At 44.2% G+C, this 11,175-nt stretch overlaps 1 protein-coding gene across 1 annotated transcript; it reads left to right on the top strand.

Annotated features, from left to right (window-relative positions):
- Positions 1–7,654: 7,654 nt before the first annotated feature.
- Positions 7,655–11,156, top strand: LOC140269120 (uncharacterized). Its single transcript, XM_072364143.1, has 3 exons — positions 7,655–7,761; positions 8,064–11,080; positions 11,151–11,156. Exons 1-3 carry the CDS (start codon positions 7,662–7,664, stop codon positions 11,154–11,156), a joined length of 3,123 nt encoding a protein of 1,040 aa, XP_072220244.1. The 5' UTR covers positions 7,655–7,661.
- Positions 11,157–11,175: the final 19 nt, after the last annotated feature.

Below are 11,175 nucleotides of genomic sequence, written 5' to 3'. Positions count from 1 at the left end.
GTATTCTTGCTCTTCCTGTAAGTCATGTGACTTCTCAGGAACTGGCCTGACCCTCCTTTGGGTGGAGGTGGTGGGCGGGTCTTTCTCTCAGGTGATAGCAATGTTGAAGTGCAGCATTCCCTCAGAGGCTGTGAGCTGTTCCTGCTGTAAGTAACAATCTTCTGTTGATCATATTCAGTTTCCTGCAGGGCGGGTATCTGTTTCTGACCTTATATTAGAAAAATCATAATCTCATTATTACTGGGCCCCTTGTTACATCAGCTTGGTAGACATATCCACAAGGGAGGCTGTGTGAAATAAAAAGTATGATATCTTCATATAGATATATATATTTGAGTCTTTCTTTCTTTATAAAACAAATGCTGCCTTGGTCTTCAGTTGAATTGTTTTGAATAGAGCACCGATTGTGGGTTCACGTGTGACACGAGAAATTTCTCTGAGATTAATAAGTGAATAAAGCACATTCAAAGCACTACATTATATGTTACATTCATTAGTGCCTTGCTGTTTAAAGCTTTTTTATAATGTGCAAAACCTATACTGTATTCTTGCTTTTCCTGTAAGTCACGTGACTTCTGAGGAACTGGTCTGACCCTCCTTTGGATGGAGGTGGAAATTCTTCCATTTCCAACACGATTTCAAGCCCTAATTTTAGTAACTAGTCCTGAACAGTTTCTCCGACCTCAACCAAACAATCTCTCAAAATGTGTAACAGAAAGCTGAATTATTCAGCATTCAAACCAGGTGTATTCACGTGTAAAAAAAAATACAGAACTAATGGGTATTACACACAACTTTATGGTGCAGTTACTTTAACCAAATATATTCTTGCTATTTATAAATATTCAGAAAGTTATTCATATGTATGTATATACTGTAAAGTTTACATTATGATATAAAGCCATAACCAGGAAGGTGTTTACATGTTCATGTCCATATAATTCTGTATCTTGCTCTTTCTGTAAGTCATGTGACTTCTCAGGAACTGGCCTGACCCTCCTTTGGGTGGAGGTGGTGGGCGGGTCTCTCTCTCAGGTGATATCAGTGTTGAAGTGCAGCGTTCCCTCAGAGGCTGTGAGCTGTTCCTGCTGTAAGTAACAATCTTCTGTTGATCATATTCAGTTTCCTGCAGGGCGGGTATCTGTTTCTGAAATCTGCTGTTGCTCGTTATTTCTGTGTAAAGTTTGCATATTATATAAAAGCCATAATCAGGAAGGTGTTGATGAATGTCATGTGTGTGATGTAGTGGTTTGAATCTCTGCTATAGTCATGTTTCTGTCTCATTCAAAGTTTCCGGCGTCACACTCAGAATGATTCAACTAGAAACCAAAGCTGCATTTATTTAAAAAAGGATAAGAAAGAAAGAATGTATAAGGAACCCATCCTCAGGCAGAGCAGGTGAGCAGCTTACAGCAGACGCAGGGATTGTTGCACACAAGTCTTTACTTTCCTGAACTAATACCTGAAACTGTGGGCGAGCGGTCATCGCACTGTTTTATGTTCTCAGCAGAGAGAACGATCCACTGCGGATACGAACAACTGTTATTTTCATTTTCAGTGTTACAGTTAGGACCTCTGATTTGTTTTCAAACTGTTGGACATAGCAGAGAAAATCCTGCTCTACAGAAGATGTAATCTTGATTTAAGAAGCTGTCAGCAGCCCAAAGCTTGTTAAATATACGGCAGAAATGCTCCATTTGTTTCTGAAGGAAAGAAAGATTATAATGAAGATGATAGCATATAATGTTTTTATTCCTGGGCAAAGGAATAATCAGGATGAGCTGACAGCTGAGCTCCTTCATGTGTCCACTGGAACAGTTCATGTAACTAATCACGTTACTATTGTGCAAACTTATTCCGGTTATTTCACTTCTTCCATTTCCCACTCGATTTTAGGCTCATAACTAGTCCTGAACAGTTTGTCCGATCTCGACCAAAAAATCCATCAAAATGTGTAACAAAAAGTTGAATAACCAGGTAAAAGTTAGATCTGAAGATAAAATAACTCGTGGGAGGGATGCCAAGTAATGTCACGTGTAAAGGGTGGTGGCGAGGAAGGAGGACCCAAGATCAGACACTTGACTGAGAGCCAGGCGACAAAATAACAGGAAACTCTTTATACACAAAAGGCAAAGCAGGAAATCTACAGACTGGAGGAAAATAAAACCGAAATACTGTCAAAAATCAGAACTAAACTACCTGGGAAAACAAAATCCAAACGCAGATAAAACCAGGATTAACGAGGCGGACTCAGAGGAACAACACAGAGGAAGATATCTGGCAAAGAGAACAAACCGGGAGACTAAATACTGTGGGGAGAGTGATTAGTGCAGCAGGCCCGAGTGGACCGGGACAATTCCCGGTGGGCCGGTCTGATGTTGGGTCCGTTTCTTTTTTTGTGCCGGTGTTCAGTCATGGCAGCGGGTTGATTACGTCAATTTTGTTCGTTTGTTTTTCCTCAGACGCACCCTGACGTCACACGCCAGTGCGCTCGGTCAGTGTCTGAAAGATGGAAAGTAGAAAGAGGAAGTGTGGCGCGGAGAAGGCTGGAATTAAAAAGAGGAAAGCTCTGGAAACAGACGCAGCTAAATATGCAAAAATTGGCAACTTTTTCACTAAAACGAGCTCACGGTTTCTAACGTCACATGAGGACGATGAAACGGATAAAGCAATAAGTAACGTTATATAATTAAATAATAGTATGATGCGGCGCCACATGACTGGGAAACTTTGTCTTGTGGCCCCTCAGAGTCAGAAGATACAGCACCAGCTATGAGCCCACAAGTCCAGAGTGGGCAGGTCACTCATTGAGTGAATATTATTAGAATTATTATAATGAAAAGTAGGGTGTAGACCTGCTCTATATGAAAAGTGCTTTGAGATGCTAGATGATCCAGCACTACATTAATGAAACTGACCTTTGATCAGAAGGCTTTGTAAAAAGGAGAGAGAAGGCCATCACCTGTCTGCAGGTGTTCATGCTTTTGAGCTCCTCATCACAGATGCTGGATGTGTCGTTCAGAGTAAAGCATGGAGATGGAGTCATTATATGCTGCATGCGTATATGTTGCAGGCAACATGAAATGCTTTGGAGTGATCAGAAGGCTTTGCAAAAAGGGGAGATTTGTGCTGAGAGTTATGAGCATTTTTAAAATGTGATTTAGTTTTAGAAGCAGAACCAGCAGCGATGAGGGGACTGCTTCTGTCAGTATGGAAGTAACAGGTGAGCTGTTGTAACAGAGTGTGTGAACAAGCATTAGTTCCAATATAACCATGTTCTATGCCCAAACGATTGTAGTGACCCGATATATTTTTATCATTAAAAGTAAGATAGTAAATACACAAAGGCCACAGCTGAAAGGGAAAAGGTTGAAAGTAATATGATAAACCTGCATATTTTGCCATTGAATTAATATCTTCATTGATTAATTCCCGGTGGGCCGGTCTGATGTTTGGTCCGTTTCTTTTTTTGTGCCGGTGTTCAGTCATGGCAGCGGGTTGATTACGTGATTTGGAGAACTTTACTTTTTCTGCCGGCCGGCTAAGTTTTTATTCTTGGTTGCAAGGAAAAAGATCAGCCCACACCATTCAGCGGCAATGGCATGAAAAGATACAAACAAAAGGAACCCAAGGATTTATACCTGAGGAGGGGGGCTTTGTTCTTTAGGTGTGTAACCACACCTCCAGGGGGGCAGGATGCAGTCTTGATGATAATTAAGAAACAGGAGGTTAAAACAATTATTTAGTCTGAGTGTTAATTAAGAGGTAAGTAGTTTAAAACAATTAGCGTGTCTGGGTGATACAAATGGTTAATGTGGATTGGAGGGTCTGCCAGTCCTGAGACATAGAATTTACCATTACACCGTCATCACCCTCTTGCCAAAAACTGGCTGCTTGCAAGACATAAAAAACTGGCGTCCTGTCTCTCTCCTCTGTACGGACTACAGAATACTGTCAAAAGTCTTAGCCAACAGGCTGAGAGGGGCCATGGAGCAGACTCTCCACCGGGACCAGACGTACTGTGTACCCGGCAGGTCTATGGTGGATAATATCTACCTCATTCGGGATGTTTTGGAGGTCTCCATAACTCATCTCATTAGATCAAGAAAAGGCTTTTGACCGCGTTGAACACAGCTTCCTCTGGAAGGTCATGGAGATGGTTTATGGTCATGGTTTGGGTTCAGCGCAAGTCTTATAGCCAAGATCAAAGTGTTGTACAGGGACACTGAGAGTGTGCTGAAGTTTAATGGTGGCTTGTGGGCTCCTTTTAGGGTGCATAGAGGCATCCGGCAGGGCTGTGCACTGTCTGGGATGCTCTATGCACTCTCCCTGGAACCCCTCCTACGGAAGATACGATCATCTGTTCGAGGCCTGTTTTTACGTGGTTTTAACAGCCGTGTTGTTTTATCTGCATATGCTGATGATGTTGTTTTTATCAAGGACCAACAGGATGTGAGTATTTTAAACACTGTCTTTAAAAAATTTCTGTTGCGTTTGCTGCGAGGGTGAACTGGAGGAAGAGCGAAGCCCTGGCTGTTGGCAAGTGACGTGAAGGCCTCCCCGTTCTCCCTCAAAGCCTAACCTGGAAAAGGGAAGGATTAAAGTACCTTGGTATTTATCTAGGAAACAATGACATCATGAAGAAAAACTGGGATGATATCAGTGCAACAGTAGACAGCAAAGTGGCTAAGTGGAGGTGGCTCCATTCGAAAATGTCCTTTAGAGGCAGGGTGGTGGTCATAAATAACCCGGTGGCCTCTTTATTGTGGCACAGGTTAACCTGCCTGGACCCTCCATCAGGTATCATTGCGGAGATCCAGGCAAAGATTTTTTTTTGGGTACCGCAGTGTGTTGTTTTTATCCAGAGAGCAGGGCCTGGTCTACCTGGCTAGTAGGACAGCCACCTTCAGGCTCCAGTTTATTCAGAGATATCTTTTTTTTTTCCCTTGTCCTGTCCAGCATTATGGCAGCAGAATTGTAATCTGAATACCTTTTATGCCAAACAGATCTGCTTTGCCAAGGGAAGCTTTAAAAATGTAAAGCTCCCCTTGATGCCCAACAACTGCCCATTTATTTATTTTTGTTTACATTATAGAACATGTAATAGAGCCGAACCGGACCGGGGGACAAGGAAAGAAGAAGAGGAAAAAGAACAAAAATAGAAACAAAAACCAGACAACCAGCTACTACACCTGTAAAAACAAAACAGACTACAATCTCTGTGGGGAATCCACCCTTAGACACACAAACAGACACAAAAACAAACAAAGGCCCCAGGAGCTCGAGCGCCCCCAAACCCGCCGGTAGAGGCCCCACCCAACCTGAGAGGGCCAAGCGCCCCAGACAGCCACACAGTGGGCCAGCGCCCCTGTCCAAGTGCCCCGGGAGTCAAGACGTGCCCACAGGTGGATGAAGTCGCGGGGAGAGGCAACGCCGCCCCCCCATCGGAAGCACAAGCAGGCCAGATGACAGCAAGTCCCAGACCCAGGCCCAGTCATCACCACACACACTTGCACGTCCCATACATCCACACATCCACACGTCCCTCCCTCCTCGACTCCGCTGGGGTGTGGCGCAGCGGGCACACCAGGGGGGGCCAGCAGCCCCCCAGCCACCACAGACCCCGAACCAGCAGAATAGTTAATCCTCCTAGCCCCTCCCACCCCGGGAAGCAACCAGGCAACAGGGGTGTGGGACCCCTCCCCTCGCCACTCTGGCTATTTTCTAATAGTGAGCGATTAAAATTGAGGGGCAGCCAACCTTGTAGAACTGGGAGCGCGGCCCCCTGGGCAGCCTACATACCCAAAGAGCCCCGCCTACCGGATGCCACTCAGTGCAAATACCTCCCAAGACCTAATGTGTGTGTGTGTGCTGTGTACAGGAGCCATAAGGGAGAGGGGTATGGGATATACACCGGGGGCAGAGAAGCTCCCCCGGAGAGGGCAGCCACAGACTGGCTGCAAAAGGCATCCCCGCGACCTGGGACCCAACACGAGGCAGGAGGGCCTGATGTCCACCAGGCTCGAGGTCCACAGCGACCGTATTCAGGGAGCTACTGTACCCCCAGAAGGTACCCATCCCGCCCCACCCCACGCCAGAGGACCTCTACAAAAAAGAAACAAACAACAAAAAACAAACAAACAAACCACCCGATCACACCAGTCGCAGCAGCCCAGGCCTGAGACCCACCATCACCCAGGCCTACCCAGCAACCCCCTGAGGAGGCAGAGCCCAGAGCGACGGGACAGCAACCCACCACCACCACTATGTGATAAAGCTAATCAGAGGGGACCAGAGAGAATTAAATTCAGCCAATTGATGTTTTGAGGAGGCATTGTTTCCATGCTAATATAGTCTAAAAGAAAATTTCTAAACTGGTTAATACACAGATTGTTCTTCGCTTTCCAGTTCATGAGAATAGTTTTCTTTGCGATACATAACACTGTGAGAACCATGTGTGCTGAGTTAATTTCCATGTTGATGTTGTCTAAGTCACCCAGTATGCACAGTGTGGGGCATGCAGGGATGCTACACTTTAGCCATGTTGACAGGTCCTCACAGACTTCAAGCCAGAACTTCTGGACAGGCGCACAGAACCACAAAGCGTGTGCATAATCATCAGGTGTGTTATCTGTGCAATGTGTGCAGATGTTTGAGTGTGTCAGACCCATCCTGAACATCCTTTGTCCTGTATAGTGTGTTCTATGAAGGATTTTGTATTGTATGAGCTGTAAATTAGAATTCTGAGTCATTCTGAAGGTGTTCAAACATATTTGTGGCCAGAAGCTATGACTAGAACTGATGGATAAATCTGCCTCCCATTTGGAGGATGGAAGAGACATTGTGTCATCTATTTTAGACAATAATTTATATATTTTTGATAGTAGTTTTGGGGTGCAGATGCTTAGAAATTCTGCTACCCTAATCGGGAGTTGTAAGTCTGGTTGGTGGAGGATATATTTCTTGGTTATTATAGACTTAAGTTGTTGATATTCTAGGAATTTATTGCTGCCTATCTCGTGTTGTGATATGAGCTCATCAAATGAAATAAAATTTCCATTTTGGATTATATGTTCCAGATGTTTGATTCCTTTGATCTTCCACAGAGTAAAGTTTAGCATTTTTTTGTTTTGCAGGATGTCAGGATTGTTCCAGATGGGTGTAAGCTTACACAATAAAGTGAAGACTTTGTTATTTTAAGAAATTCCCACCAGGCTGTCAGAGAGGTGCTGATATTAATGCTTTTGAAACATTTGTGATTTTTTACGTTTTGACTAATAAGTGGCAGGTCAGACATATCCAGACTATCACACAATGCTTGTTCTATATTTATCCATGGTTCATCTAGTGGGCTAGGTTTAAACCATTTTGATATATATTGTAACCTATTGGCTAAGAAATAGTGCTGAAAATTAGGTAAATCTAATCCTGGGGCTTTTGTTCACATGGCTGGTGGAGAATTGCAATTTGCACCCTTTTTAAATTGATTGATTGATCCTTTTATGAAGTGAAGTGAAGTCAATATTGATGCATACTTCTATCCTCAAACCTGATTCATCAATCCTAATTCTAATATTTCGAACTTCAAAAGTAAGACAATAGGAACCAAGCTTTTAGTGAAATGAAACATTCTTTATTTATTTTGTAGCCAAGACCACAAGATGGACTCTGAAGCCAGAAAAACAAGACAAGTTGCAGCGCTCGGCCGGCCATTCGGCCTTGGGATGCTGTACGACTGCCGTCAGGACTCATTCGTTCCTGGTAAGGATTCACATGTAATCACTAAATACATTAAAGCAAAGCACAAAGTCCTCCAACACATTGCAATGAGACTTCGTCATTTACTGATGCAACAATATCACTTGCTTATGATTAAAAAACAAAACTACTTGGTTCGAGTAAAAAAAAAAGGAAGAGAATACTGAACTGAGGGTGTTCTCAGTACAGAACAAAGAAGACTTCTAGTCTAGTCTTTTTTTTACTCTGCATCCCCCATCACTCTTTTATTTCTTTTCTGTGTCTTCAATAAAAGATCTTTTAACATTTCCTTTATGTTTTAACAGGACTGACGCTGTGGGACTGCAAAGACCTGGAAAAAGATCAAAGGGAACGACCACAACCGAACAGTGACTTTCAGATAGTTGCGTCTGAGTCAATCGATGATAAATCTTCTGCCCTAAATGTTGACGCGTCTCTGAAAGCAAGTTTCTTGGGTGGAATGGTTGAGGTTGGAGGATCAGCCAAATACTTGAATGATCAGAAAGCATCAAAGAATGAGGCCAGAGTAACACTGAAGTACAAAACTACGACCAAGTTTCAGGAACTGTCGATGAGTCATCTGGGAAGAGGAAACGTGAAGCATCCTGATGTATTTGAGGCAGGCTTAGCTACACATGTTGTCACAGGTATTCTTTATGGGGCACAAGCCTTTTTCGTCTTTGGCTGTGAAAAGTCTGAAGAAGAAAGCCGTCAGGATATTCAGGGTAACTTGCAAGTTATGATCAAAAAGATTCCCTGCCTTTCTATAGAAGGTAAGGGTAAACTTTCCATGAAAGATGAAGACGTTGAAAAGGTTGAGAAGTTCTCCTGCAAATTCCATGGAGACTTTCTACTTGAGAAAACTCCAACAACCTTCCAGGATGCTGTAGAAGTCTACCAGAGTCTGCCCAGGCTGCTGGGAGCCAACGGAGAAAACGCTGTACCAGTGCAGGTCTGGCTGCTCCCGCTGACAAATTTAGATTCTAAAGCTGCTAAACTTGTACGTCAGATCAGTGTACGGTTAGTTCAACAAGCACAGCGGGTCCTGGAGGACTTCAGTGAGCTGGAAATGAGATGCAATGATGTCCTGAACACCCCCGCTGCACAGCAGTTCCCACAGATTGTCAAAAAGATTAAACGTTTCAAAGAAATGTGTGCTGAGTTTAAACTGGAGTTTCAACGAATTCTAGCAACTAAACTTCCATCAATCCGAGGAGGAGGAGAAGAAGAAGCTGTGCTGGCAGAGGTCCTGAAGAAGAAACTTTCTTCTCCGTTTAACAGCAACAGTCTGAGTGAGTGGATGGACTGTAAAGAGAGAGAAATCTACACCATGATGTCTTTCACCAACAAGATGAAAAACACAAAAATCCTCCCATCTCAGAGTGATCTGTACAAAGAGGTTCTCAGTGTAGAACATGCTCTGTGCTTTGTCTTCACCTCGTTGGGAAGTGATGAACCGTACCTCTCAGCTTTATCAGAGTACCTGAAAGGAACCCAACCAGCTGATCCTCAGGATCCGAACACTCGTGATGTGGAGAAGGAACAGTGGTACGCCTCAAAGGAAGTGATGGATGGAATGATTCACAAAGTGAAGCTCTTCAGTGATTTTGCAGAAGCCAACAAAGAGAACAAGAACGTAAAGTTCCTGACAGCAGGTTTAACAGATAAAACACACAAAGGTTCAACCATCTACCTTTATAAAGACGGCTCCTCTGTCAGTGAGAACTTTGAGCCTCCTTCAAAGCCTGAAAGTGTGACAGCAGCTGACATAAAGCATCACAGTGTGACTCTGAAGATTTCTCCTCCCAGATATGGAGCAGAGAGCATCACCTCCTACTCTGTGGAGTTCTGTGTCAGAGGAGAGGATGGATGGAGACAGGAGGAGGGGACAAAAGCTGGAGAAGCCACAGTGAGCGACCTGAGGCCAAACACAGAGTATGTGTTCAGATGCAGAGCAGTGACCTCAGCGGGTGTTGGACCTGCCTTCGTCAGTGATCCCATCAGAACTTCACCCTGCAGCCCTCCTGGAAATCTTCACGCTGAAAGCAGCCTGTGTGAAATATCAGTTAGCTGGGAGAAACCTGCTGAGGTCGGACAGGATGTCCAGATTGTCTATTACACGGTTAAGTACGCAGCAACAGAGGAGGGAGTGAGTGAAGAGGATCTTCAGTGGAAGCAAATAAAATCCGAAACCCAAACCGTGATCGTTTCAATGCTGCAGTCGGACACAGAATACGCAGTCCGGGTCGTGTGTGATTGTGGAGAAGCTGGCAGAAGCAAAGAAAGTGTCTCTGTTGTCTGCAGAACACCTGATACATACCTGCTGCTCCTGAATGAAATTCTGCATGACTTCCCTGATCTGGAGACCAAAGGGAATAAAGCGCTTCGATCCACCACCGTTCGACAGTTTCCTCAGATCGGAGAGAAACTGGAAACTTTTAAATCGCTGTGCATGAAATTCAAGCCAGTGCTGCTACAGAAGCTGAGAGAGAAAGTTTCATTGGTTCTGAGCCGAGCAGAGAAGGAGTACGCCATCATGAGCATGTTGGAAATGAGGAATACCTCTTCTTTCAGTGAGACAAACCTGAGGATGTGGATGGATGCCAAGGAGAAGGAAATCCAGGTTGTTCAGTCTACAGCCAACGAGATGAAAAACACTGAGATCATCCCTTCAAAAGATGTGTTTGAGGAGAAAATGAACAGCACAAAGTATGTTCTGAGCTTTGTTTTCACTTCACTGGGTGATGCTGAAGTCTACCTCTCTGCTTTAGCAGACTTCACAAACCAATCAGATGTAGAACGTCCTCCTGGTCCACAAACTGATCTTACTAAGTGGGAACCATGGTTCAAAGAAAAAGGGGGTGAAATGAGTCAAAAAGCGACGCTCTTCAGTGATTTTGCAGAAGCCAACAAGGAGAACAAGAACGTAAAGTTCCTGACAGCAGGTTTAACAGATAAAACACACAAAGGTTCAACCATCTACCTTTATAAAGACGGCTCCTCTGTCAGTGAGGACTTTGAGCCTCCTTCAAAGCCTGAAAGTGTGACAGCAGCTGACATAAAGCATCACAGTGTGACTCTGAAGATTTCTCCTCCCAGATATGGAGCAGAGAGCATCACCTCCTACTCTGTGGAGTTCTGTGTCAGAGGAGAGGATGGATGGAGACAGGAGGAGGGGACAAAGGCTGGAGAAGCCACAGTGAGCGACCTGAGGCCAAACACAGAGTATGTGTTCAGATGCAGAGCAGTGACCTCAGCGGGTGTTGGACCTGCCTTCGTCAGTGATCCCATCAGAACTTCTGGAAAACGGCTCAGTGATGCTGTCAGAAAAAAAAGCAAAAAGCTGGAACCACAGACAGGTTCTCCACCAGCTCATTTACTTCCACTGACAGAAATAAAGATATATATAAATAATAC

This window comes from Leuresthes tenuis, unplaced genomic scaffold, assembly GCF_036924035.1.
Source record: "Leuresthes tenuis unplaced genomic scaffold, fLeuTen1.0.hap1 SCAF_14, whole genome shotgun sequence".
Taxonomy (NCBI): Eukaryota; Metazoa; Chordata; class Actinopteri; order Atheriniformes; family Atherinopsidae; genus Leuresthes; species Leuresthes tenuis.
This window is presented reverse-complemented; position numbering and strand designations above follow the sequence as displayed.

Coding starts and splice junctions, on each gene's coding strand:
- LOC140269120 (XM_072364143.1), top strand. CDS start 7,662: ATGGACTCTGAAGCCAGAAAAACAAGACAAGTTGCAGCGCTCGGCCGG. Junction 7,762..8,063: donor TCAGGACTCATTCGTTCCTG/GTAAGGATTCAC, acceptor ATGTTTTAACAG/GACTGACGCTGTGGGACTGC.